A 27,191-nucleotide genomic window follows, 5' to 3' on the forward strand; every position below is an offset into this window, starting at 1 on the left:
AAAAATTGATACTGAAAATAAAGGAGTAGAAAAATTTGTCTCCTCGATGACATTGTTGAGGCACTTAATTAACTGGATCTCACTACATCTTTGGATTTCTTGTTGTGTAAAGAGAAAATCTTCCTTATTGATTAAGCTAAGTTTTACTCGGATTTTCTGTTGTTTGCAGCTCAAATTATCCCAGCCAATGAAGATTTTAATATGGATATATATGACTCTGAGAGTGTCTAGATGTTCTTTTGTGATCACAAAGGAAGATTCTACCTAAGACTTGAGAAAATACAGAGGATGCAGAGCTGAAAGGAGAGAAGAAATGTATTTCAGTGACAATGGTTCAGACATTTGAGACAATACATTTTCCTTGCTTGGTTTAGTCCATTAGAGTTGGGTTTTCTGTCCCTTGCAATAAAAAATGATCTAACTGATACAGATGGAAGAAGAATAGAGCCTTCAGCATCAGAAAGTCACCTCATAGTAAACAAGAGATATGAGTACTTAGGATAGCAGTCCACCCAAATTAATCTGAACCTTTTGGCTGCGTATATACCAGCAAGTAAAATGGAATAAGGTACTTCCCAACCTCTCCAGCTCACCTTTCCCAAGTATAAAAAAATTCCTGCGCAAATATTAATAAAATTAAGCAAAGTATGGCCCTCGAATATGGACAACTTCTCACAATTTCATATTCCACTGACTCCTCATAGATTTTGCCTGTATGCTCCATGTAGGTATTTGATTATATTGAATGATGTTGGATCCATAAAAGGAAGGAGTTAAAAGTAAACTTAGATACATTCTATCTGACTTTTTTTCATTTTTGCACAGGAGGAGACTGAGGGTCAGGGAGGGGGGATGATGACCAAGGTCGCACAGTTCCTGAGTGGCAGAGCCAGAACCAGAAGCCACATGTCCTGACTGCTCTACCCCTATTCATCCTCCATCACTTGACCTACCAGATATTAGGTCTCATTTTCCGAAATGGTCTTTGCAGAGACTAGGGACTTGGCTGGGCTTTCCCAAAGTGCTAGAAACTACTCTCCCACCATCCAAATATTCTCAGTCAGTGGCACCCTAAGCACATGTACTTTAGAATCTGGAGCAGCTGTGTCAGCAGCCCTTTTGGAGGGTCAGAGGGAACTGTTGCTGACAGAAAGGACCTGGCAGGCAGCAGGGAAACCCTGGGGCGGCCTGGCCCTTCACCCTCTGCTGGGATAAAAGGCCAGTCTGGTGAAGCTGGTCCAACTGCTTGCCCTCCTTCAGGCTGAGCCAGAGCCAGCTGGATGCTGGAGGGTGGAAAAACTGGAGACAGCAGAGTGGGAGAACGGGCCCTCCCAGTGGCAGGAGGCACAGAATCTTTTGTGCCACCAAAAATTCAATCCAAGTTTAAAGCTGACACAGGTGGAGTGGGCGGGCCTCTGTGATTTGATGGGTTCTCTGAGGTTCTGGCTGCCTAAAAATATCTCCTCTACCCACCTGCCTATGACACCCTCCCTTCTTATCGGGCCTGCAATTCCTGCCATTAGAGTCTCGAAGGTTTTAGATGACAAAGGATGGAGCATGTTTCCCAGCAGGTCACCGTTAAAGCAGGTTTCCTGGGAGTGGAAGGGAGGCCCTTGTGTCTGCTCCTTTTAGCACAAAGAGCTAATACTGCCAGGAGCTCGGAGAAGATGAGACTGGCCTACTTTATAATTTTGGCTCCTACTGAGACACCAGTCACTCAATTCATTCATGCCCATATGACCAGAGCTTTGAAGAAATTAGGCAGCAGGCTTTAACAAAAATAAGGTGAAGATGCTGACAAGCAAAGTATCATATTCCGCCTCTCATTCCTATTTAGGTTTCTTCCCCTGTGGGAATCTGGGTCCAGGTTGGGGAACTTTTCCATGTGCTGGCTGCAGCCGGCTATCAGAATGTTTCCCGAGTTCTGCAGGGTGCTCCAATTACTGTTGTTCTTGTTTTCCCCTGAATCCTTTCTCATTTCCTCTTGCTATCACTTCCCTTTGGCCAATCCCAGAAGGAAATTTAAAATCCTGGCATGCTCCTGAGAAGTAGAAGGAGAAAATGGTGGAGGGTAGGAAGGGGCAGTGGGAGAGATTCATAATCCTGTTGACTGATTTTGTTCACCCCATTCCAACAGGTGTGAGCCTCCACTCTGTTCTGTCAGAGGCTGGGGCGAGGGAGAAAGATGGACAAGGAGGGTCAAAGGGAACGGTTGCTGACAGAAAGGGCCTGGCAGGCAGCAGAGTGATTAATGGTCTTGGGCTTGGGGAACAGGCAATGGCCAGAGGAGGGGAGGATAGCGTTGACAGGGTTGGGAGTTGTGCTAAGAATTTATAAGCTCTGGTGTGAAGGGGAAGCTTTCTGAATATTTAAGAAGATGCTTGCTGTCGAGCTGATTGGTTGGAATCGGGGTGGGTGCTTGGGTTTTGGTCAGATAATTCATGCACTCATTTACAAGGTGCACATGGATAAGACTGGAGAACCCAGTTGAAGGCGCAGATTAATGTCAGACCATTCTGCAGATTGTTTTATCTGGGCCAGACACACCCCCGGTGGCAGGGGGTGGGGGAGGAGGGGGGCTGGGGAATGGCTTGCCCTTGAAGCAGATGGACACTCCTGTTGTCAGTTGTCCTGGCAAGACTTTAATCAGTTGTTAGCTATAAGACTATGAGGAGGAGGAACCTCCATTGGGAAGAAAAAAGCATTATTTGTGCTCCTCAGAGTATACCTTCAGCTGGTACCTCAAGACCAAGAACAGCCCCAGGATATTTCTGGTGTGAGTCAATGGCCTTTTGTCAACAGAGGCCAGCCAGGAGCCACACAAGGAAATGCATTTAAAGGATAAGCCTAAAAAAAAAAAAAATAAAAATAAATAAAAATAAAGGATAAGCCTGAAAGGGGCCCATAGTTTTTAATGATTCTCAGTTTTCACAATTTCCTTCATTAATCCCAGACTTATAGAAAGTTCTCCTTAAGATATAGAACCTGATTCCAATGTTGCTGTCGTGGCTGAGGGAAGCAGCTGACACCCGTTTGGGACCCAGCCTCAGAGCAGTGAGCCGTGTCCCCTTCCTTGAGGCCTGAGAAGTAGAAACAGTGGCAGTCGCAGGACCCCAGTCCCCAGTAGGAATGCCATGGAAGTCCGTCGCTGAGGCAGTGGCTTGCGGGTAAAGCAGAATGAAATAACCTCTTGGACCTGTTCCTGAGCAGTGGGTAAGGCAATACTCTGGGAAGCCCTCAGAGTGGTCTGAGAGGGTGAGGGTCTCAGCTCAGGACACTGTAATTTGAGGCACTTTCTTTTATAGCATCAAACACATCCTGAGGGGCTGGGCATTGTGTCAGGTTCTAGGGATATAGGGATGAATTGGACATGAACCCTCCCCTCAGGGTGCTTCCTGATGAAGTGACTTTACCCCATCAGTCCAGGTGTCTGGAAACAGAGGGCCCTGGGTAAAAAAAAAAAAAAGGCACTCTGAATCTCAGGCTCACTCATTTTCCTTTGTATTGTCCACGTTGCCAGGCCCGTGGCTGAAGTTTAGGAACTACCGGTTAGGACTTCTGGAAAAAAAAAAAAAAAAAAGGTTGGAAAGTATCTGGCTCACCCCTCTGATTTTAGGGACTTAGGAACATCTAAATGGTAGGATCTGGAGGGAAGGAGGATCTGATAGGATCCGGTGTCCAGACCTGTCCCTTAGAAAAGGGACACTTTCTGCAAGTTGATATCAGAGCCTCACCCTGGAAATGAGGTTAGCCTTGTGGCCAAGCGTGCAGTCTCAGACAGAAGGACTCAGATTCTAAATAGCCCTGTTATTGAAACTCTCAAAGCCTCATTTCCTTGTCTATAAAATGGGGCAATAACAGCAGCTACTCACAGGGAGTCCATTGGGGATTAAATGAAAAAAATCTGTGTCAGAAACTTAGCACTGTGTATGGTACATTAAAAATGTCCCATGGATTTTAATTATTGAAGAAAAGCTTTTTTTTTTTTTTTTTAAATACACTCAAGTTGGGATTGATTTGCCTTTTTTTCCTGCCTCAAAGTACGTGTCAACGATAAACCTTGCTACTTTTAATATCATCAGTCATTACCAACTGATGAAAATACCCTTGCTCCTGACTCTTATTTCCCTACCACTCTAGTGCTTTTACCTGCATCTCACAGCTGCTGTAAGGATACTGCAGGTAAGAGGTAATGTTCCGGTTATCTACTCTTGCATAACAAACTACTCTACAATGAATGTAGTGGCTTAAGCAACAACTGTACACATTATATCTCATGGGTTTATGGGGCCAGAACTTGGTCAGGGCTTGGCTGGGCGGTTCTTTTGCTCCATTTAGTGTTGACAGAGTTACTTGGTGATACTGAGTTTGCCCTGGGGCCAATGGGTAGAATTCTGGGCTCTGCTAGGATGGTCAAGTGCTTGCACATAACCTCTCCGGCAAGGTGGCTTTTAAGATAGTCAGACTTCTTACCTGGAGACTGGGGATTTTATGAGCCAGCGCAACAAGGGTATAACCTTGCTTCAGAACTCCCAGGACATCAATTCTACCATCAATTCTGTTGGTCAATCAAGTCACTAAAGCCAGATTCAAAAGAAGATGAATTAGACTCCACTACTCAGAGGTAAGGGTGGTGAAGGATTTGTAGCCATATCAATCTACCAGAGGTAAGGACAGCATACACATCAGCACTTTTAATGTAAAAATAGAAACCACATGGAGAAAAAAATAAAAGGAAATATACGTGATTGTTTGTCTCCCCCATACATAGGGAAATTCTAAGCATAAGAGGAAGGAATCCAGTGACACAAATTTTGATAGAGTTCAAACTTTTGTATTTCAAAAGCATTATAAATAAGACAGAAAATAAAATTCAGGCCGTGAAAAGAATAGCTACAACATAGAATAGGTTAATTTTTCTAAGGTAGAAAATTAATACAAATAAATAAGAACAAATAAATCCAATAGAAAAGTAGACAAATCGAATCAATTGACAATTTCCCCCAACAAGAAATGCACACGACCAATAAATACACAGAAATACTTCAATTTCATTCCAAAAATAGAAACTAAAACCATTATAGGATGTTTTATAATCTCGTTGACTTTGGCTGACCATAAGTATGCTGCTGGATACTGGCAAAGATGTTGGGGAGACAGAAATTCTTAACAAACTTCCTGGAAATCAACTTGATAAAATATATCAAAAGCTTTTAAAATGTCATATTCTTTGAACCACTAATTCTGTTTCCAGCAATTTATCCTAAGGAAATAATTATCAGTGTGCACAAAGACTTCAAAACAAAGATATTCACTGCAAAACAAAATAACAAAAAATTGGAAGAAATCTAACAATAAGAGGTTGCTTAAATAAATTATGATATGTTTGCATAGTGTAATACAATGCCGCCATTGAAAACAAGGTAAAATGTGCTATTGACATGAGGACATTTTCAAAATACATTGTTAAAGGAAAAACATGCAGTATCGTTCCATTTTTGCATGAAAAAAATATATTTACATAGAAAACAACATTGGTACCAGAAAAAGGTCATTGTTTCCACTATAGCCAATTGAAGGTGCAAATCTACTATTTCCATATGACAAGCATGGGTTGAACTGTGTTTCCTCAAAAGATACTGAAATCCTAGCCTCCAGTATCTGTGAATGTGACCTTCTTTTGGAAATAGAATCTTTCTAGATGACCAAGTTAAGTTGAGGTCACTAAGGCAGACCCTAGTCCAATAGGACTGTGTCCTTATGGAAAGGGGAAACTTGGATACAAACATGTACCCACAAGGGGAGCACCATGAGAGGATGAAGCAGAGACTGTGGTGATACAGCAGAAGTCAAGGAATCCCAAAGATCCCAGGAAACCATGTGAAGTTAGGATAGAGGCATGGTACAAACCCTCCATGCAGGCCCTCGGAAGGGACTGGCCCAACTATCATCTTGATCTTGGACTTCTGGCCTGCAGAACTATGAGACAAGGAATTTCTATTGGTTACTCCCTTAGTTTACGGTGCTTTGTTATGACTGCCCTGGCAAACGAATACCGATTTGTGACCCTGTCTACCAGATAAAGCTCCCTGGAGTCAGCTGGCGGTCTTCTGGGAACTTGGAATTGGGACAATGAAAGATGGAGCCAGTGAGGCTGAAAAATCATAGAGGCTGCGGAGCAGATATGAGGACCACATGTCAACTAATGAGTGAGCAAAGGAAAGTGGTCTTCGGAGACAGAAGATCTAAGCAAGTGGACAGATGAAGCAGAGATGCCCTGGGAGGGAGGTTGCCAGGCCCCTTAGAGCCAGAGAGAGCAGTTTTGGTGTCTGTTGAGATTTAGTTCCCTTCAGGCCCAGAGATATTTTGAGCCCTATAGGTTTCTCCGGAGTCCATGGCAGCCTTTGATAAATATTCCTGTATTGGAGTCAGCTGAAGTGGATTTCCACTGCTTATAACACAGAGGGCGTTGAAGAGAAGAGTCAGGACAGATCCATAATAAATGTTAGCACTGGGTATTTCCATATGATGGTTCTTATTTCATTCTTAAGGCTTATTATAGTCTCTAATTTTTCTATGAGGAACCCCTAATAATGTGTTTCATTTTTAAATTAACTAGATTAATTCATTTATTCATTCACATAATATACAGTTGTTGAAAAGCTTCTAGACCCAAAGGATGCAAGGAACAAACCCACAAAAATCCTTATCCTTCTGGAGCTAAAGATAAGGAAGATGGTTAAATAAAATATAAATGACGATAAGGGTTATGGAAAAAACAGAGCAGGGGAGGGAGAGGGAATTGTCAGGCCAGGGAAAGATTTTTAATTTTAAATACAGTGATCAGGGAAGGTTTCACAGAGAAGGTGAGTTTTGAAGCAAGCCGTGAAAGAGGTCAGGGAGCAAGTCACTGTGCGTCTGGGAGAAGAGGGATTCCAGGGGGAAAATCCACAAAGGCAAAGTATCTGAGGCAGCAGCTTGCCAGGAGGCTGCTCAGCACAGACATCTCTTCACGTGGGGTGACTGGAGTGTCCTTGGGACACAGAAACTGGCCTCCCACCTCTGCAACCCCAGTGAGTGACCCAGGACAGGCAAGGTGAAAGCCTCAATGCCTTCTCTGACCTGGCCTGAGAAGTCACGTTCCACACCCAGTATTTTGCAATATTGTGCTGGTGACACAGATCAGCCCTGTTTGATAAAGGAGGAGAATAAACAGGAAGGGGAGTACCCAGCAGCCCTTTGGAGGCTGGCTACCACAGCTATTCTATTTAAATGATAATTTCTAACATATGCAAAGACAGATGATTTGCCAAGTTCAACCCAAAACTCTTTACAGGGTTTATCTAAATATAACTAAATTGAAGAAGCTAGTGATTCTCCAGCTGTAACTTCCAAGGGACCTAATCTGTGGTAGTCGATCCTCGATCTGCTAATCTCTTCCTGGTTGTCACTTGTCCCCAGAATGAAAGAATCTTTAACACAGTCTTTCTTTGTGCTTGGGCACAAAGAAATGGAATTTGGGGGAAGGATATGACTAGGAGTCGCTTTTCATCTCTCACACCCCAAACTCCCCATCTCTTAGTTCAAAATGCCAAGTCCCTGTGAAAGGGGATCTGAGGGGCTTGAACTGGGTCAGGTGTGCCCTGGCCCTACCTAGAACAATCACTTGTTGGGGTGGGGGGAGGTGGAAGTCAGTGATCCAAGCTCCGCAACCGCAACCGAGGGCTTACCTTTGTGTCATATGAAGGAAGCTTCCAGAGAAGAGTGACACCCCAAGAAACAGTTTCTATAAAGCTCATAGACACACTGTACTCCGATCATCACTATTGAGATTTTAACCTGAGACTGATTTGCTTTTTTGTATTCTTGGCACGCACGTTTGTTGGTATTCTGACATGAAATTACTTCATTTTTCAGTATTTCAATATTCAATTTTGTTATTTCATTATTCAATAATGAGTAATTATTTCGTTATTATACTGAGCAAAATCAACAGCAATTCTTTCATACCATCCTAGTATCTAGTTCAAATTTTCTTGATTGTTTCAAGGTGCTTTTTTTTTTTTACATCTAAACGTGTCAGTTTTCATTTTTTTTTTTTTACATTTTATTTACTTTGAGTCACATTTTGCATTTAATTAATTTGACTCATGCTCTAATATTTAGTCTAGCGCAGGATGACCCCTCTAGAGGGCACTTGGGAAAAGTGTGGCCTGTCTGGGGCGTTGGCTCAGGGATCTGTAGGGCCCCTGCTCGAGGCACAGAGAAGGTGGGCATAGGTAGGGAAGTGCACAGTGCAGCTTGACCTCCTGCAATCTGTGAGACAACCCTGCATGTGCCGCACCCGCACGCTCCACACAACTTTCCCATGTCCCATCACGGAGTTACAGAGCCAATCTTTAAAATGTTAATGCTGTTTTGTTGTTGTTGTTGTTGTTGTTAATGCTGTTTTACATGTACTCCAAAGGCATTTTTAAAATGTTTTTTCGTAGGCGCCCAGTACACACTAAAGCTGGGACTGCTAGGCAAATTACAGGAAGAATGGACTTTATTTGCTCAGTGCTTTACCAGGAGTTGTCCACTGTTTTTGCAAAGTCACATCACTGACGGCAATGCTGCCTGTGATAACTGAGTCTCCAACATGCTGCCTGTATTAGCCTCCCCGCGTAGCTGTCCGGTTCCAGTGATTTTATTAGGAATTAGTGTCTGTTTTATCGTCTTCTGGTGCTGGCATCTCTGTAAGTGTCTGCTGGCCCCTTGTTAGGCCCAAACCAGACCCAGAAGTCTCCAGCTGCATTTCCCTTAGGGTCACTGTCCTGACATCCAGGCAAGGAGGGGATCTGGACAAGAGGTGAGCATGCATTTCCTGAGCTCGCTGACATTCAGGGGGCCAAGGACTGCCCCTGTGGGTCACAACAGAAGGAGAACCAATGGGGGCTTAACTGGGAAGAAACATTTTGTTGCCTCACTCCTGCCCCCCTGCCACCACTGCAGCTGCCCCCCATCATTATTGCCTACCTTCAGAATTAAACTCCTAACGCACTGGCTCCAGAGTTAACTTACATTTCCCAGGTGCCTCCACCACGCCATCCTTGTGCCAGGCATCCCATGAGCATGGATGCAGGCCTTACTGTTCCCATTTTGCAGGTGAGGAAAACCAAGACCCGGCTTCCACAGTGTGGAAAAGACCTTGAGAAATCCTCCTAGAGCCATCCCCTGCTTTCAGAAGGGCTAGGCGGGCCTTTCTCAAGTTCAGGCAGAGATAGGCCCTCTCTCTGTTCATTCTCTTTGTCTCTTTTTATGTCTGTGCAGGCTTAGAGCAAAAGAGGGGCCAGGAGGAGTGCTGGCCAGATGGCAGGGTAATAAATGACTCTGATTTAATAATCTGTCGCTCTCCTCTTAATTAAAAGGCTTTTCCCTAAATGACTTGCTGATCACCCAAGAGCATACACTGCTTGGGTGAGGTCTGGGGGGGGCCAGGGAAGATCTAGACAGAGAGAAGTAGCTGGATAAAGAGGCGCCAGACGGAAAGAAGAAATCCACCGTACACGTGCTGGGGGGCCGGCTAGAGGGGCTCCTCCCTCTTCAGGTCTCAAACATCTTTGATCTAATCACAGAGCAGTGAGGAACCAATTCCTCTTTGGGGTCTGGACTGCTCTAGAAGCTGACTTAGCCATAGGGCTTTTGAATTTCTAAGGTCAAGCATTTTATCTAACACAGACCTTGGCACTCAGCTTCCCCAAAGCCCTGTCTGGCCTTGGGGTGTGGTTGGAGGGCCTACGGGCCATTTGGCAAATGTAGTGTCACTTTTACCCCTTGATATAAAGGGGCAGTGGCAGGAGGAGTGTTGGGGGAGCCCATCGTTCCAGGCGCTGTCAAGATCCGCAGTTGCAATCAGATGACACTAATAAGCCCCCTATTTCATCTGTGCGATTATTATGTATAAGTCCCTATGACTAAAATCTGCTTTACAGCAATTATCATTCAGCAGCAGACTTTCAAAGCCTCATATGTAATTAGAACATGGTATTGATAAAGTGTTAAAGATTTAGACTTTGAGTTTGTTCATGAGGGATGCGTTTAGTTAATATTGATACTACCCTCCCCCCAATTTAAATTGTAGTGGAGGGACTGAGATGTCAAATGAAATCAAAGCCCACGTATCACCCCCCACCAAGGCACCCCCAGACCTCCCTTACTGCTTCAGATTTTTTCTGAGGACCCCAAAGATCATGTCAGCCCAGAAACTAGCCTGCAACTCTCTCTTTTAAACATATTTCATTTAGGGACGCCTGGGTGGCTCAGTGGTTGAGCGCCTGCCTTCGGCCCAGGGCGCGACCCTGGAGTCCCAGGATCAAGTCCCACATTGGGCTCCCTGTATGGAGCCTACTTTTGCCTCTGCCTGTGTCTCTATCTCTCACTCTGTGTCTCTCGTGAATAAATAAATAAAATCTTTAAAAAAAAAATCAAACATATTTCATTTAATTACCAAATTTTCCTCAGCGCTTGTGATTCCATTAGATTGGATCATCCTTATGACTACCATTTTTCCCCTTTATTTCTGGAGGTCAAACCCCTGCTTATTCTTCAAAGGCCAGATCAGATAGCACTGCATCGGCTTAGCCTTCTTGGTTCTACACGGGCTCTGCTGCCCCCGGGGCTCTAGTGGACAAACAGCTCCTAGCCAGTCCCTGTAGCAATTTGTTCTTTTTCTATTGCACTTTGGACACAAGTCTTTTCTCTTCTCCTGGACTCTAAGCTCCTTGAGACAACATTTTTCTCTTTGGGGTTTGTATTCCACCCATGGACCACAGCATCTGGCACACAAATAATACAAAGTTGCAGAGACGTCTTGTTTCAGTTCATCCACCTGCTATTGTGTTATCAGTACCACACTGTTTCCACTATTGTAGCTTTGTTGGGTATTTTCAGGAGTAACAATGGAATCATAACTCATCCCCATTGATCATTTACTATGTTCCAGGCACTGGGCTAAGGGCTTTACATGATCTCTGTTAATGGTGACAGGAAGTCTCCGGGGTTGGTACAATGATTTTTTTTTTTTAAGATTTTATTTATTTATTTATGAGAGACACAGAGAGAGGCAGGCAGAGACATAGGCAGAGGGAGAAGCAGGCTCCATGCAGGGAGCCTGATGTGGGACTCGATCCTGGGTCTCCAGGATCACACCCTGGGCTGAAGGCAGATGCTCAACCGCTGAGCCACCCAGGCATCCCGGTATAATGATTTCCATTTCACAGAGGGCAAAACCAAACTGCAAAGAAATTAACTCGCTTCGAAATAACTGCAACAAGCAAAGTGCAGAACCGCGTATAGCCACCACTTTCATAAAAGGAAGGAGGGATAAACATGTTTTTACTTAAATGTGTGTAAAATATACCCAGACAAATATGCAAGAAACTGCTGACGTGGATTGCTGGTTGGGAAGGGAATGGGGTGGTCATGAGACAGAAATGGGGGCAGAGGCAGAGTCCAGTTTTGGAGGCACTGAAGTCCAAACAATCTGGGGGGGGGGGGACAGGGAAGGTTTTAAAGAGAAAATAGGGATCCCTGGGTGGCTCAGCGGTTAAGCGCCTGCCTTCAGCCTAGTGCATGATCCTGGAGACCCAGGATCAAGTCCCATGTCGGGCTCCTTCCATGGAGCCTCGCTTCTCCCTCTGCCTGTGTCTCTGCCTCTCTCTCTGTGTGTCTCTCATGAATAAATAAATAAAATCTTAAAAAGAAGAGAGAGAGAGAAAATAATGCAAGATCATGAACACAGAATTAGGTGCAGGCCCTAAGAAGGGGCCTATGCAAACCAGAGTCCCCGAAGTTTATGTTAAATCTGCCTCCGGCCAGAAGAAAACATTTCCCTGTATGTACTCTTGCAGGTGTATGGAGTTTTTTTTTTTTTAATTTTTATTTATTTATGATAGTCACACACACACACACACACACAGAGATGCAGAGACATAGGCAGAGGGAGAAGCAGGCTCCATGCAGGGAGCCCGACGTGGGATTCGATCCCGGGTCTCCAGGATCGCGCCCTGGGCCAAAGGCAGGCACCAAACCGCTGCGCCACCCAGGGATCCCGCAGGTGTATGAAGTTTGAATCATGTGACTGCTGACTATTCAAAAGTATATAGTTATTTTAATTAATATTTTAAAATGCCATCTCTCCAACTGACAGCCCGAAACGGGCCTTCTAAATTTTTTCCAAAAGCAAATAACTGTTTCATTTATTTACAAGCAGAGAAGGATGTGCTTGCAGCAAGCTGGAGGGGGCGCGGAGCAGGAGCTCCGGAGCTGTCTGTGGAATGGAAGCAGGGGTAGCAGAAGATAGGGATTCACTTTCATCAATTAGAAGCAGAGGCTTCTACCCCCGAAGGCTAAAAGCCTTGAGTGCGTAACACATACGGACGACACATCGCTTGCCGTACCAGTAGGTTAAGAAGAGAGGCCCTGATCTTTCAGAAGCTTACGAGGGAAATCGAAAATAAAAACTAGAATAATATTGAACTGATTGCTGAGAGAGAGCTGATTTCCCGAAAACAAGTGCTGGAGAACCAAGGAAGTGAGTGGATTGGATGCTAATGCTCTTTCCCAAATGGATCTGATGGGGCCGTGGTTTTCTATTACTGCGTCCAGGAGTAGGAGGTCCTTACTGTAAACTACCTAGAAAGCATTCATGCTCTTAACCACTCAATTAGGGTAATTCACCTTCATGATGAATGGCACTGCTCCTTCTCTCTGATTTCGTCTGCGTGGGTCCCCGTCTAATGCAGACACAGATGGTTCTGTTTGCAGTAGATAGCCAACCCTGCGTCCTCACCACCTGGCTGCCCGAACCTGCAGCGCGTCGCCTGCTCCATGGAAGGAATGGCTGCAAGGCCCTCTGGTCAACAGAATATAAAATACCTAGTGGCTCCTTCCATCTATCTTCCTCCTGCGGAAAAAACAAAGCTGAACTTGCAGAGAATTTGGATTGAATACTTAGGAGAATCTTTTGACAGTAAGAGCTAAAATACTGGGATAAGGGAAGGAAGGCTTTTCCCCAAATCCACAAGAACTCCACACTTTGGGCGGTTCTTTCTTTCTTTTTTAAAAAACATTTTATTTATTTATTCATGAGAGACACAGAGAGAGAGGCAGAGACATAGGCTCCCCGAAGGGAGCCTGATGTGGGACTTAATCCCAGGACCCCAGGATCAAGACCTAAACCCAAGGCAGCTGCTCAACCACTGAGTCATCAGACACCCCTGGCTGGTCCTTTAGATGCCATCTCGGCTACTATGGAGGCAGGATGCAGCCTCCAAGGCCTCTTAAATTTCACCCTATTCTTGAACTTCTTCAACAATTGGAGGACTGTCAGGCTCCCTGCATGGAGCCTGCTTCTCCCTCTGCCTATGTCTCTGCCTCTCTCTCTCTCTCTATGTCTCTCATGAATAAATAAATAAAATAAAAAAAAAGTTGGAGCACCTTGTACTTGTGCGATGTTTTAGTTGGGTCAGGAATGGATCCCCTTTCCTTTTTTCTATTGAAGCCGAGGAGGCAACAGACAACCATGTAAGCAAGACTCAAACAAATGAGAGTAGGGGGGAGGTGAGGGGAAGGGCGTGTACAGTGTTCCACTTACTCTCTCCGAGAACTGAAACCCGGGAAGCAATTCAACCCATAGCACAAACTACTGAAAATAAGCTTTTGTTCTGTGGTGTGGGCAGGCTGCATATGGGATTAGAGGCGCAGAAATAAAAAGAGGAGGATAAGAAGCAAATACATGTAACATAAGATGAAAAAGAAAGACTTAGGAAAAGACGAGCACAAACATGGAAAAGCAAAGTGTAAAAAGGGACCCAGACAGAGGGGACAGGTACCCAGAGGGGACAGGTAACAGGGCCACCAAGACCCAGCTCTCACGGACTATTATTCGCCCCCTTGTGGCCCTCAGGGACATTGCACCAGGCCCATGGCAATCCAAAGTCACATTTGCACATCGGTAGAAGCACAGGGGATGTCATCACATGAGCCATTTCCCACGGGAGGGATGAAACGACAGCAAGAGTAGAACCCTGAACAAAGTCTGGTGGCTGTCCTCTCATTGCAGGACCCATGGAGGAGCACAGTGATTAAGGAGTAGGAAGTAGGACAGCTCAGATTCCGCTTACCCTGGTGTTGCTTATATCCTCGAAGAAGCTGCTTAGCTCCTCTTTGCCCCCATTTTCCATGAATAATCATGAAAGCACATAATTGTTCCAATTCATACGCCTGCAAGGAAGCTACAGAAAAAACAACAGTCCCTAAGAGAGTTCCGTATACTACCCTGATTTTCCAAGCCAACCTCACAGCTATTGCTGTCAGTGGGAGGTGAGCAATGGAGCTCTGAGTGTGGGTGTGCTTCGGCCTCAGACATTCGGGCTCCTTGAGAAGGAGAGATGGTGCTGGAGTCTCCCTCCAGGCAGCTTTCCAACGTGAGCATCCAGCCAGGCCAGCGTCATCTCTTCTCTGGACGCCTGCCATGGCTTCTGAAAAGGCCTTCCTGTTGGCACGCTTGCCTTCCTCCAGGGCATGCTCCACTCAGAGGCGGGGAGCAATCTTCTCAAGACACTCATCGGATCACACCCTTGCCGCATGAATCCTCCAGTGGCTTCCTCCTGTTATTGGAACCAAATCCAAAGCTTCTCACCATGGCCTGTGGGACCCTGAAGGGATCTGCCCTACCCATCTCTCCAGCCCTCTGCCTCACACTGTCCTGCAGCCACAATGGCCTCCCTTCACCTCTGCAAACGGGCCCAGCTCTTTCTCTTCTGGGTGCCGTGGTGCTGGCCTTTGCCTCTGGTTCAGAACCCTCCTTGCTCTGACATCTGCAGAGCTGCTCCACTCCTCCTTTGGGCCTCAGGGTTAATGCCTGCCCCTCCCTTCCAAACCCAGGCCCTCTCTAACCACTCTGAAATAGTAATAGTTCCCTGTTCAGTCTCTACTTGAACCCTTCTGGCCATTATCATTTTCTTTATTTGTTTTCTGTCTTTTGTTTTCTTACCTTTCTTTCTTTCTTTCTTTCTTTCTTTCTTTCTTTCTTTCTCTCTCTCTCTCTCTCTCTCTCTCTCTCTCTCTCTCGCCCTTCCTTCCTTCCTTCCTTCCTTCCTTCCTTCCTTCCTTCCTTCCTTCCTTCCTTCCTTCCTTTTTCTTTATCTGCCTCCCCAAATAGACTGTAAGCTTTTTGGAGAAAGGGTGACACATTCAGGTTCTTATTCACCACAGCAACCCCAGTGCCTTTGCACTGTATGTGGTCCATCATAGGTCCCTGAATTGTTGCTAAATGTATATATATATATATATATATATATATATATATATATATATATATATATGAATGGATGGATAAATACAGGGGAATTTGGGATTTTAGAGGAACGGAGAAAGTGAAATTTTACAGGTCTAAAAAAACTGGACGAGGGTGTTGAGGGGGATGCTATTGGCAAAGGATATACAAAGCCATCCTGGGCAGAGAATGTGCCAGATTTGAGAGAGAGGCTTGTGAAATAATCACAGCCACCAAGACCAAACAGTTAGGAGAAATTAAGATGCTTGGAGAATACTCACACCAAAATATGGAATGCACAGCCTAGAAACAATCCTGGAGTTTCTGTCTTTGCAATACATTTAACTTCTGGGGGGAGAGGAGAGCCAGGGAAAGCAGACCCAGTAGGGAGAAAAACCGAACTGTCAGACTCAGAGCAATTAAGTCCATCAGAACGGAACAACCGCTAAGGAAGGTGAATTTCTTGGCTTATAAACCTTCACATAGCTCCTCTGTGCTTGGATATGTAAATGCCTTTGCCGACTGGCAGCGCCAACAGCCTCCTTATCCACCCAAAGTCTTGCATCTGCTCCAGGATCTTATCACAGCGCTCGAGGTGTAATTAACTTCAGCGATGACATGCCCTTGAGGAGGCTGTCAGAAGCTCTCTCCCCAAAGAGCTGTCAAGGCCTCTCTGGGGGATCGTTGTAGGGTCCCACACATACCATCAGGGAAGGGCAAGCGTGCAATAATTATGTACTTAGTGTCTAGAGAGAGCCCCGAACTGGGACTGAGGTTCCCCTTCCCATCCCTGTCTCTGTCCCTGGTCTGTGACATCAGGCAAGCTCACTTCTCTGGGGGCATTTTTACAACACACAAAGGCTGATCTGGCCTCAGTGTCCTCCCCTGGGAAACTACATAGGCTCCTAAGCCTCTTCTTGCTTTCAGATTCGACGTATCGATAGATCTGTAAATCATCTATGTATCAATGTATATTTGTTTGCAGCTCAGTTAAGCCTAACTGATAACACGAGTGGACTGTCTTTATGGTTGTCAGATAAAATACAAGACACCCAGTTAAATCTGAATTTCAGATAAACAACACTTTTTTTTTTTTAAGTGTAAGGAGTCCTGTGCAACATTTGAGACAAATACCGAGGACCTTGGCTAAATCAATTTGACAATTTTAACTCTTTGCCTTCCATCCTCCAGATGTTGCAAACTTTTGGAGAGCCAGTAATAGATCTTACTCGCTGACAATGGTGTCTGCCGGCTTTTTGGATTGCACAGATGAAACATTCTTGGATTTTTCTTTCAGGGCAAAACAATTTTTTATTTTGATAAATAAAAGTATTTGTAACCATCATCGCTTTACTAAAGAAAACCAGGTAAATATTAAAAACTCTCAAATCATTTTATACAATTACTAATAATTAAGTCATTAAATGTACTTATATTAATCATTAAAACATTTTTTTTTTTTTTAACTTTACAAGATACTCATTACATTGTCCTTTTGTTTGGGTGTTTCTAAGGTGACCAGGCGAGGCTTCCAATCACTTTGGCGCTGCCCAGCTGCCCCGTGCTTGGGAGCTTCAGCTGCGTGCTCTTTGAAGGCCTAGCACTACTTTTTGACTTTTTGGTGTTAGCTGCCAGGGAGGTCAAGTTCAGCTAGAGCTCAACTGCCTCAACTATCCTCTCTTCTCCTTCCATCCCTGGGATCATGCGCTCTCCTCCAGGCCTTCAAACCTTTAAATGAGTGAATTTTCACATAAGTTGCCTCAAGAACCTCAGCAGCATGGGGGGAGGGGGAAGCCTTGCATATCGTGAGGCCTCAATATAACAATGCTGTTGGCAAAGCAGATGTGAATATTAAGTGGTATCTGATTATACTACTTTCCGAAGATGATTGATCTTTCTTTCCTCCTTTCTTTCTTTCCTTTCTCTCTTTCTTTCTTTCTTTCTTGCTAAATTTTTTTTTTCAAAAGATTTTATTTGAGAGAGCGAGAAAGCGAGAGACAGAGCATGAGTGGAAGGAGGGGAGGCAGAGGGAGAAAGAGATTTGCTCTCAGAGCAGGGAGCCCTACACGGGGCTCAATACCAGGACCCCAGGATCATGACCTGAGCCAAAGGCAGACAGTTAACTGAATGAGCCACCCAGAACCCCACCTTTTTTTTTTTTTTTTTTTTACTGAATTCTTATTTCAACTACCCATTTTTAGAATTTTTCTAGAAAGGTAATTGCAACTTCTAGTCCAATTCCAGACCGACCAATTGGGACTTGGAAGGATAAGATCCATGAATCTACAGCAAATCTAGGATCCGAGTTCCACTTGCTCATATGCCCTCTTTGGAGGTATCCAAGGGCAATATGTCATTTTCCAGGTGAGATGACTGAGCGCAACAGAGTGAAGTCACTCTCATATAAATCGGGGGCAGACACGGATGAAGAGCACAGTGCCCAACTATCTTAGCAAATTAATGGACTCTGTTGGGGGACAGGCAGGGCAGGGAAAGGTGTTCATTAATTTCTGTTCATCTGTATAGTAGGAAAGTTCATGCTGGGTGTAGAGAAATGAAAGACCAAGAAGACTTACCTCAAATAACGGCAACATCAATCTGGCATCTGTTCTGGGATTTCACAGTTCACCGAGCACTTCTGTTGTCTTGCTTTGATCCTCACCACAACAAGGAGATTTAGCAAGGCCATGGTGTTGTCTGCCTTGACTTCGCAGCTGAGAAAATGGAGCCATAGTCACCGTGCTTACCTGGCCATCAAAGAGGGAGAGTGAAATTTGCACACTTTCTAGTACTTGATGTCCCTGAAGTGGGGCTAAGACAGGCCAATGTGTGTGTCAGTTAAGAAAAAATGGTTACATGTTTCTTTTTTTTTTTTTTAAAGATTTTATTTATTAGAGACAGAGAGAGGCAGACGGAGAAGCAGGCTCCATGCAGGGAGCCCGACGCGGGACTCGACCCCAGGACTCCAGGATCATACCCTGGGCTGAAAACAGTGCTAAACCGCTGAGCCACCTGGGCTGCCCTGATTACATGTTTCAAAAATGATTTTGTGTTTCAAAAGTCACAGAGGTTCCATATGGGTATTCTAAGAAAATCCAAATAATTCAGGAAAATATAGATTAAAAAGGAGAGTGGGTCCCATCTACCCCAATCCTGAGCAGTTTGGTGAGTTTTGGGGTTTCCTTTTCAAACCTTTTTTCTATGAATTTACATGCATTTATAGGTAAGCCAGCCTGGCTGCCTTTTTTTTTTTTTTTTTTTTTAATGGCTCAACCTATACAAATCGCTGTGCTTTCTTTTTCATAACATTACATCTCGGCCAGTTTTCCAAATCCTTACACAGAGATCTACCTCTTTGCCATCAGGTGAGCCATGTTTGAAAACTGAAGAGCAACATTTGTGTACACTGACGACATAGAAATACTGTATTTCCCACCAATACGTAGTAACTGAGTCAACTGTGTGAGGAAAGGGGTACTGGTGCTCGGAAATGGGGAAAACCGACTGATAATGCCAGTTTAGCAATCACTAAGCTGAAGAAAGGGGACTTCAGAATCGGAATCACAAAGAGCCTAACAAAGGAAAAAGTTAGCTAAGAGCTGTCTCAGTTTTCCCACCTATAAAATGGGGGTGCGAACAACACATGTTCCATAAGGTTACCGCGAGGATCAAATAAGATAATCCACATCAGATGGTCAGCACAACAACCGATGAGGACGATGACGATGATGATGCTAATTCTTAGTTCGGGAAGCTCAGGTAGGAGCTGGGAAAATGATTTGGGGCTTCAATCGATAGGTAATCAATACCTGGAACAGATGCTCCAGGAGATGATTTTTATTAAGAGCTACCAAGTCAGTCTCGCTGTCTGGGACGCCCCCTGAAGACAGCCGGGACCGCGAGACTCCAGCTTGGGAAACCTCAACGTTCTAGGGTTTCTACAGGTGTTTGGCCAAACCTTTAGGGGAACGAAGACTACAATTCCCAGGCTGCATCACTCCAAGCCCCGCCCCACTCACGTCGTCGCGTAGCGCCTAATTTTCGCCCGGGCTCCCGGCCCGCACTACAGGTCCCGGAAGACCTTGCAGCACGGGTCCCGTCTCCCGGCGCATCACTCCCACTTTGTGAAGCGTAACTGCGGCCGCGTTGCCCGCTGGGAAACGTAGTTCTGCGGGGGAGGTGGGCTGGCCCCTCCCCCTCCGGGCCCAGGCGCGGCAGTAAGGCGGGCGAACTGCTGGGATACCCGCTCCTCACCGCCCACCCGGAAGCGGAGCCTGGCTGGGGAGGACCCTGGAGCCGCGCCTGGGGCCCGGCGGGCCGCGCCTCGACGGGTGAGAAGGCGGACGGGACCAAATGCCCGCGTGGGAGAGGGAGTGGGCCGAGGGGAAGGGGGAATCCAAGTGCAGATGACGGGGGTGGGAGTGGGGCTTGGCGCCGCCCTGCAGCCGGGCCCGCGGGAGGTGCGCGCGCAGGATCCGGAGGGGGGGGGGGGGGTGGTCGCGGAGGTGCGCGCGCAGGATCCGGAGCGGGGGGGGGGGGGGGAGGTCGCGGGAGGTGCGCGCGCAGGATCCGCGGGGGGGGGGGGGGGGTCGCGGAGGTGCGCGCGCAGGATCCGGAGCGGGGGGGGGGGGGGGGGGGAGGTCGCGGGAGGTGCGCGCGCAGGATCCGCAGGGGGGGGGGGGGTGGTCGCGGAGGTGCGCGCGCAGGATCCAGAGCGGGGGGGGGGCGGGGGGGGGAGGTGCGCGCGCAGGATCCGGAGGGGGGGGGGGGTGGATCGCGGGAGGTGCGCGCGCAGGATCCGGAGCAGCCGGGGTCGCGGCGGGGCGCGGGCACCTGCTGCCCTGGCCTCGCGGCCCCTGCCTGGCGGAGGCGGCGCACCCGGCCGTGGCCTGCAGGGTCTGGGGGTGCGGGGGTCCCGGGGCCTCCAGCAGCAAGGGCAGCTTCGAGCCCCCCCAGTGCCCGAGCGCCCCCCGCGCCCTCACTGTGCACAGCGCACGGCAGGAGGTTGGATGGAGGCTTAGTCCGAACCGAGCCGGAGACACTGGGGTCCAGCTCCTCGGTTCTAGAATACTGTGAAAAGTTGTGCTGTGTTCATAGAAAAATGTCCGGAGTAAATGAATCTGAAAAAAAATCAGGAAACAAAACAATGTATATAATGATTTTTTTTTTTTTTGCAATAAATACACATATCCCCTAAATATGTGGCACGTATCTATGGGTATGAGTAGAAAAAAAAATCACTCTAAACTACTCCAAACCCCCAACCGAGCTTCCTTTTTTTTTTTTTTTAATTTTTATTTATTTATGATAGTCACAGAGAGAGAGAGAGGCAGAGACACAGGCAGAGGGAGAAGCAGGCTCCATGCACCGGGAGCCCGATGTGGGACTCGATTCCGGGTCTCCAGGATCTGCCCTGGGCCAAAGGCAGGCGCCAAACCGCTGCGCCACCCAGGGATCCCCCAACCGAGCTTCTTGATGGGGTGGGGAGATTACAAAATAATTGTACTTTTTTTTTTTTATTTTTTAAGATTTTTTTTGAGAGAGCGCAGGAGAGGGGTGGGGGTTGTGGGGAGTGGCAGGGAGACGGAGAGGGAGAAACAGTCTCCCTAGTGAGCAGAGATCCTGTTGTGGGGATTGATCCCAGGACCTGAGCCACAGGCACACGCTCAACTTCTCAACCGACTGAGCCACCCAGGGGCCCCTACATCTTTTTGTAGCATCTGAATTTGTTCAGTGAGCATGTATTACTTTTGTTGTTGTTGTTTTTTGTTTTTTGCTTATTTTTCCAAAAAAGTCACAGTTGCTCCATGGTGGTGCACTTTGGAAGGCAGGCACCAAGGCTAACTGCTTTGTGCCTTGCACCTGGCCACCAACGGATGGGTTTGCCAGGAATAATAACAGGAAGGAGTGTAAGGGGTGAATTTAGTGTGCAGTCTATGTGAGGCTAATGGTTCTTTCCTTCTTCCAGCTTGGCAGGGGTCTGTTAGCGAGTGTCACACCATGGTATGTGGCTGTTTTGGTCTATGTCCACCTGATCTCTTGTCACTTCTGGTTTAAAACGTCGTCCTACTCATTACCCGATTACCCGATAGATTAGGGTGCACTGCATAACTTCCTTGGGATCTGTTCACTTACGTTGGCTGGGGGATGAAAGGGAGAATAATACTGCAGCTAAAATACCTTTTTAGGTTTGGATCCAGTCTCCCCTTGTCTTTTGCTTTTGGGTGAGGGTCTTTGTTGTAGTATATGGTACTATCCCTGTGGGTGTGTGTGTGTGTTTAATTATCAAAGAAACTTTAACATATCCCTTGATTGTGCAAATTGTGTATTCCCTGGAGGAAAGCTTGTTAAAATCAAGGTAGGAGCATGAAAAAAATAAATATATTTAATGTTTGTTTCAATATTGTTTTTCCTTCCTCAGCTTTTGCCAAGTTTCTGATTAAAGATTGACGTCCCTGCATAAGCATTTCCCTGTTAAAATGTCCTTGCCTCTTACAGAGGAGCAGAGGAAAAAAATTGAAGAGAACCGGCAAAAGGCTCTGGCCCGTAGAGCTGAGAAATTATTAGCAGAACAGCATCAGAGCTCAGGCTCTGGCTCCTGCATTGCCACCAACTCTTCCCAGTCCAGACAGGGCCTGCCCCCAAATCTCCCCGGGGATCCTTCTAAGCCAGTGAACCATGGTGTCATTTTCATGCAGCAGAATCTCAGTAGTTCATCTAGTGATGGCCAAAGACCTCATCATTGCCACAGTTTTCACCTGAGTGCTCCAGAGCAGACAGAGAGGACCTGGAAGAGGCAAGAAGATGTGCCCGCAGCCTGCCCGAGCCACAGCTCATCAGGTCAAATGATTCTCACGGGCATCTCTCCTCCCTTGGCGCAAAGCCCTCCGGAGGTCCCCGATCAACAACTCTTGGGTTGTGCCTTAGGTCAAGGTCATCTTCAGGCTTCCCACGAGGCCAGATCCACGCCCTTTGCTAACCCAACTCCTGAATCTTTGGCCAAAGCCAAGAGTTTCCAGAAGACACCAGCTTCTGCCTTTGGACTGCCACCCGGTGATCCCAGGTTAGAGGCCAAGGCAGTGAGGCCCTCCACGTCGGGGCAGACCATTGCTGGCGTCCACTGTGGCTCAGGGAGTGTGACACCCAGGTCGGAAGGAAGACTCTCACAGAAATTGGGGACCGCAGCCACCCATAAAGCAGTAAGCTCCCAGAGGGGAACGTGCATAAGGAGTGGGGATCGTTTCCAGGTGAAGATCGGGTACAATGAAGAGCTCATTGCGGTTTTTAAGAGCCTACCCAGCAGAAGTTATGGTAATGAGGCTTTGGTCTTGTTCTTCACATGGTCTATTCTATTTTTAGAGTCTCTTTTAATCTACCAGTTTCTCATAAATATGAGGAGAGTGCATTGGCACATTCTGTCCGTCCAGTTGTTGAAAATTTTGGTTTTAGCTCATGTTTCTTTTTGTAATAGACGTTCCTTCAAACAGCTGCCAAACTTCAGGGCTGCCACATGGCCATATGGAGAATGGATGAATATTTACTGAGAGGCCAGTCCCCCTGCCGGGTGCTTTGTTTGTGTTGTAGCACTTAAGTGTAACAACAGTTTTTTGAGATCAGTAGATGTTACTTCCATTTTAAAGGCAGCAGAACTGACTCAGTAAGGTGAGGTAACATGCTTGAGTTGGTTCCTCTGGAAAGGCAGAGCCAGGATGTGCTAGTTCTGCAGCAGCTCAGAGAGTGTGCTCCTTGTTCTGCTTTGCCTGACTACAGTGGGTCCCAGAGAACTTGGATTCTAGTCCCACCTCTGTCCTCAGCCCTCTTAGACCAGGTCATAACATCCCAGGGCCCTCAAATTCCACTATATGGAGTAAAAGCACCGTCCTCATTTGTATTTGCTATTTGTCCTCCACTGAGATTTTGTACATTTGTAGGAGTTCTCAGTCAGCTATTGTGAACTGAGCACACATTAATTCATTTTTTTTTTTAAGAAAAAGATGTTATTTATTTATTTATTAGAGAGAGAGAGAGAGAGAGTGCGTGCGCGCATGCACGCAAGAGCATAAGGTAGGAGCAGAGGGAGAAGCAGACTCCTCTCTGAGCAGGAGCCTGATGCGGGGCTCGATCCCAGGATTCCGGGATCATGACCTGGGCCAAAGGCAGTTGCTTAACCAGCTGAGCCACTCAAGGGCCCCTCATTCATTCATTAAACAAGGGTTTACTGAATGGCTCAGTATAACCCAGAACAACAGTCATCAGCCTCATTAGGGGCAAACCAAGTACTTTTGTCTAATTTCAGATCCTGCCACCAAGACGTGGAACTTCAGCATGACGGACTATGGTGCCCTGAGTAAGTAAACGTGTCATTGCCCTGCATGCAGGGAAATACTGGTGTTGAAAAGCTCCTAGAGCAGCAGATGTGGTGCAGCTTAGGATTCAGATGGCATTTAGGGCAGTACCCCAGTTCTCTTCCTTCTCACTAATGGCCACCATATCGAGGCAACTCCTTGGGTGACAGTCTCCGTGTTTACAAAAGCTAGCACTTTTGTAACAGCCTCTGCTGGGTGGTGCTGAGCCCCTTGTCCAGGTACACTGTGGGGATACTGTGGGTTTGGCTCTGGACCACCACAATAAAGCAGATATCACAGCAGAGTGACTCAGGTGAACTTTTTGGTTTCCCAGTGCATGTAAAAGTTACGTTTACACTCTGTTGTAGTCTGTTAAGCGTGCAATAGCATTGTGTCTGAGAAGGCAATGTAGAAACCTTAATTTAAAGGTACTTTATTGCTAAAGCATTATAACCATCACCCGAGCTTTCCTGCAAGGTGTAATCAGTTGTAATCACTGATCACAGGTCACCATAACAAATGCAATAATTATGAAACAGTTTGAAATATTGCAAGAATTACCAAAGTGTGACACAGGCAGGACATGAGCACATGCTTTTGGCAAGACGGCACCGGTAGACTCCCTCCATGCAGGGTTGCTGCAAACCTTCAACTTGTAAAAACAGCTCAATATCTGCAACACAGCAAAGAGCAGTAAAGCGAGGTATACTTGTGTATGCTAACTCCCCTACTTCTCACAGCAACCATTTTATAGATGGGAAACAGGCCCAGAGAGGATAAGTTACTAAAATCGGGTCACACAGCTAATGAGTTGTACAGCTGGGATTCAGATGCAGACAGCCTGACGGAGGAGTGCATGTTCCCCCTGGACTGCTGGCTCCAGCTGTGACAGGCAGCTGTGCTGCCCTGAAAGGGACAGCTCGGCGATAGCACACATCCTCACAGCACTCCACACGTTCAGTTAACTTGAGGGTGCAAGGAGAGGGCGTTGCCCTGGGCAGGCTCCAGTGGACCCCATTAACCCAGTGTGGTCCACCGTCCACACCCTCAAGGGCACCACTCTGTCTTCCAAGATCTTGTTGACTCTTTTGCCAAGGTTTTCATCAGCTCTTGGTGCCCCGAGCCCTTACTCTGCCAGCACGTCAGCCCTGGCTGTTCTGGCCTCCCGTTTCCCTCTCTTCCCACAGCCAGGAAGGTGTTCCCTCTTTCCCCACCCAGTTTGAAAAGGGGAAAGGTGAAGATGCATGACGAGGTCACTTCTTTGCAGGTGTGGGCCCTGGAGTAGAATTTTCTGGAGTCACCAGCATAGTTTCTGGGGGAGGAGTGATGGGACAGCCCCCTGCACAGTTTCCTGTGTCCCTCCCTAGTGTTCATTTCTTTAAGTGCATGGCATTGGGTGGTGTCTCTGTCCTTGGTAGTTGCTGCTGAGCTTTGGTCCCTGGGTAGGGGTAGGGGTGGGGGCTGGGTGAGGGGGCTTATTTGTATTATTTTAATCCCTTTGTTAGGTGTTGGGAGGGGGAGAGCCAGTACTCTGAGCTGAGATTGCAGCTTTCAACACTTGGGTTTCTCATTTTTGCTCATTTTAATCCAGTGATTTCCATGTCCATGGTTTTGTTCGTATTACCATCTTTTTACTCTCGTACTCACAATGCATGGTGACTTGGATAACTTCTGCTTTTGCAGATTGATTTTGGTTTTCTGTGTGGCATGGTTGCTTTTTGTAATGCCCCACATCTTTTTTGAAAAACTGGTTATTGGGCACAAAATTCTCTATATAGCTTTTAGATGAATTTTATTGATTATGAGTTATTTAGCTCCTCTGTGTCCTTACCAGTGTTTTGCACACTTGTGCAGCTTGCTACCTACTGAGATGTCCCTTGAACACTCATGCAATGACTGTGGATTTGTGCGTTTATCATTGCTCTTATCTCCCTCTTCCAGTACAGTTGACACATGGTGTTACAGTTGTTTCATGTGTACAGATTCAGTGGCACCGGGTTAGGCCTTGCTCAGCACAAATGTAGCTACCCTCTGTCTTTGTTTTTTAATTTTCGGATAGGTTTATGATGTGCCTTTATAGCAGGTTATCCTTTTTATCAGCGTAACGTGTAAAGACTGTGTTTGTCATTTTGCTTTAGGCATGCCTGTGGATTTTGCCTTTTTAACCCTTCCACGCGTACATCATAGAACACGTGGAAAGTACATCATCCTGCAAAGAGCACCAGCTCTTCCCCCATAATCTCCTTACTCAGTCAACCACTATTAACGTTTGGCTTTGCTCCTTCCAGCCTTTTTTCTGTGCTTTAGAATATATACGTTTTAACTGTGTGATATAATTTTTATCTTGATTTTTTTAATTAGTGTCCTAGCAGAAGCATTGTTATTTTATAGCATTGTTATTTTATTTCTTTTAAAAGACTTAATTTATTTGAGAGAGTGAGAGCATGGGTGGGGGGAGGGGCAGCAGGAAAGCAGCAGGAAAGTGGGAGTAGCAGACTCCCCACTGAGCAAGGAGGTAGGGGGCTCCATCCCAAGACCTGGGATCATGACCTGAGCCAGAGGCAGGTGTTCAAGTAACTGAGCAACCCAGGCTCCCCAGAAGCATTTTTATTTTCGTGCTGAATGTTAGCTGCTAATTTTGAGCAATGACAATACACGTATTCATAATTAGACCATTTTGACCCCTAAAAAAATGATTTCATACTGTCCAACTTAATACTGGTTTTTGTATTTTTGTCTTTTCTAAAACTTCTCCCTAAAAAACAAACAAACAAACAAAAACAGAGACTATATAACATTCCATGGTATACATGTTTTATGAAGGGCTTAAATCATTTCCTTTTTGTCTAACTTGTTTTTTGCTCTTGGTTTTCCCAGTATTAAAGCAGCTTGTAAGGGATACCTTTCTCCATAAATCTTTGTATTTATTTTCAGTTGTTAGTTTGGGCAGATTCCTGGAAGTGGAATCATTATGATCACTGTTTAGGATTCATGTTCTAGGTTAGTAAGTTTTTCTTCAGAAGGTTTTATTTCCAGCTAGCAGTGTGTAGATACCTGTTTTTTGTTTTAATTTTGCAAATTTGTTGAGTAAAATTTTTGCTTCTCTGATTTTACTTTATTTCTCTGATTACCTGTGAAATTGAATGTTTTGCCAGATGTTTATTACTCATTTCCCCCCTCGTGAGTTCATGACATCTCTGTCTTCTTACGTTTTGTGGTCCTAGTATTTTTCTCAAGTGCTGGCTCGTCTATTTCTTGCAAAAATCTTTATTGAGTAGTTTTGCCTTTCAATTCTGTTTGGGTTTTTTTGACAGTTCAGTTTTTTAAAATGAAATCTGCTTAATATATGAAACTTAACGTAATAGATAAAATAAGGCTCTAAACTGCATTGGTGGGCTGACAGGTCTGTGTCTCTTTGCCTGGCTCTCCAAGCAGTAGCAGAGCAGTGACCTGGCAGTCAAGTTGGGGGAGTGATTTCTGGGCCATTGACATCAGTGGCTCCTCAATCACAGCAGCAGCAATTATCT

The 27,191-nt window shown here is 46.0% G+C and overlaps 1 protein-coding gene and 1 long non-coding RNA gene across 8 annotated transcripts in view; one reads left to right on the top strand and one right to left on the bottom strand.

Annotated features, from left to right (window-relative positions):
- Positions 1-2,904: 2,904 nt before the first annotated feature.
- On the bottom strand, positions 2,905-19,637 carry LOC102155329. 3 transcript variants are annotated; one of them, XR_005385379.1, is made up of 7 exons: positions 19,339-19,637; positions 17,896-18,066; positions 14,166-14,276; positions 12,721-12,946; positions 4,474-4,577; positions 3,490-3,558; positions 2,905-3,160 (listed from the first exon to the last, which is right to left on the bottom strand). It is a non-coding gene; the product is annotated as an uncharacterized LOC102155329 (long non-coding RNA). The 3 variants fall into 3 exon arrangements; XR_005385377.1 differs by having other exon boundaries at positions 14,166-14,651; XR_005385378.1 differs by lacking the exon at positions 19,339-19,637 and adding an exon at positions 18,937-19,320 and having other exon boundaries at positions 14,166-14,651.
- Positions 18,831-27,191, top strand: part of SMARCAL1 (SWI/SNF related, matrix associated, actin dependent regulator of chromatin, subfamily a like 1) — a 60,472-nt gene continuing 52,111 nt past the window's right edge. For 2 of the 5 annotated variants that reach the window (XR_005385376.1, XM_038585685.1), the window contains exons 1-3: positions 19,407-19,650; positions 21,741-22,630; positions 23,616-23,666. Coding sequence is in view for 4 of the 5 variants with exons in the window: in XM_038585685.1 (XP_038441613.1) it covers positions 21,799-22,630; positions 23,616-23,666 (883 nt within the window). In the remaining variant the exon portion in view is untranslated. Of the gene's footprint in view, positions 19,079-19,405; positions 19,651-21,287; positions 21,323-21,740; positions 22,631-23,615; positions 23,667-27,191 lie in introns of those variants that run through there. The other 3 variants (XM_038585686.1, XM_038585687.1, XM_038585688.1) reach the window with 3 other exon arrangements.

This window comes from Canis lupus, chromosome 37, assembly GCF_011100685.1.
Source record: "Canis lupus familiaris isolate Mischka breed German Shepherd chromosome 37, alternate assembly UU_Cfam_GSD_1.0, whole genome shotgun sequence".
NCBI classification, from domain to species: Eukaryota; Metazoa; Chordata; class Mammalia; order Carnivora; family Canidae; genus Canis; species Canis lupus.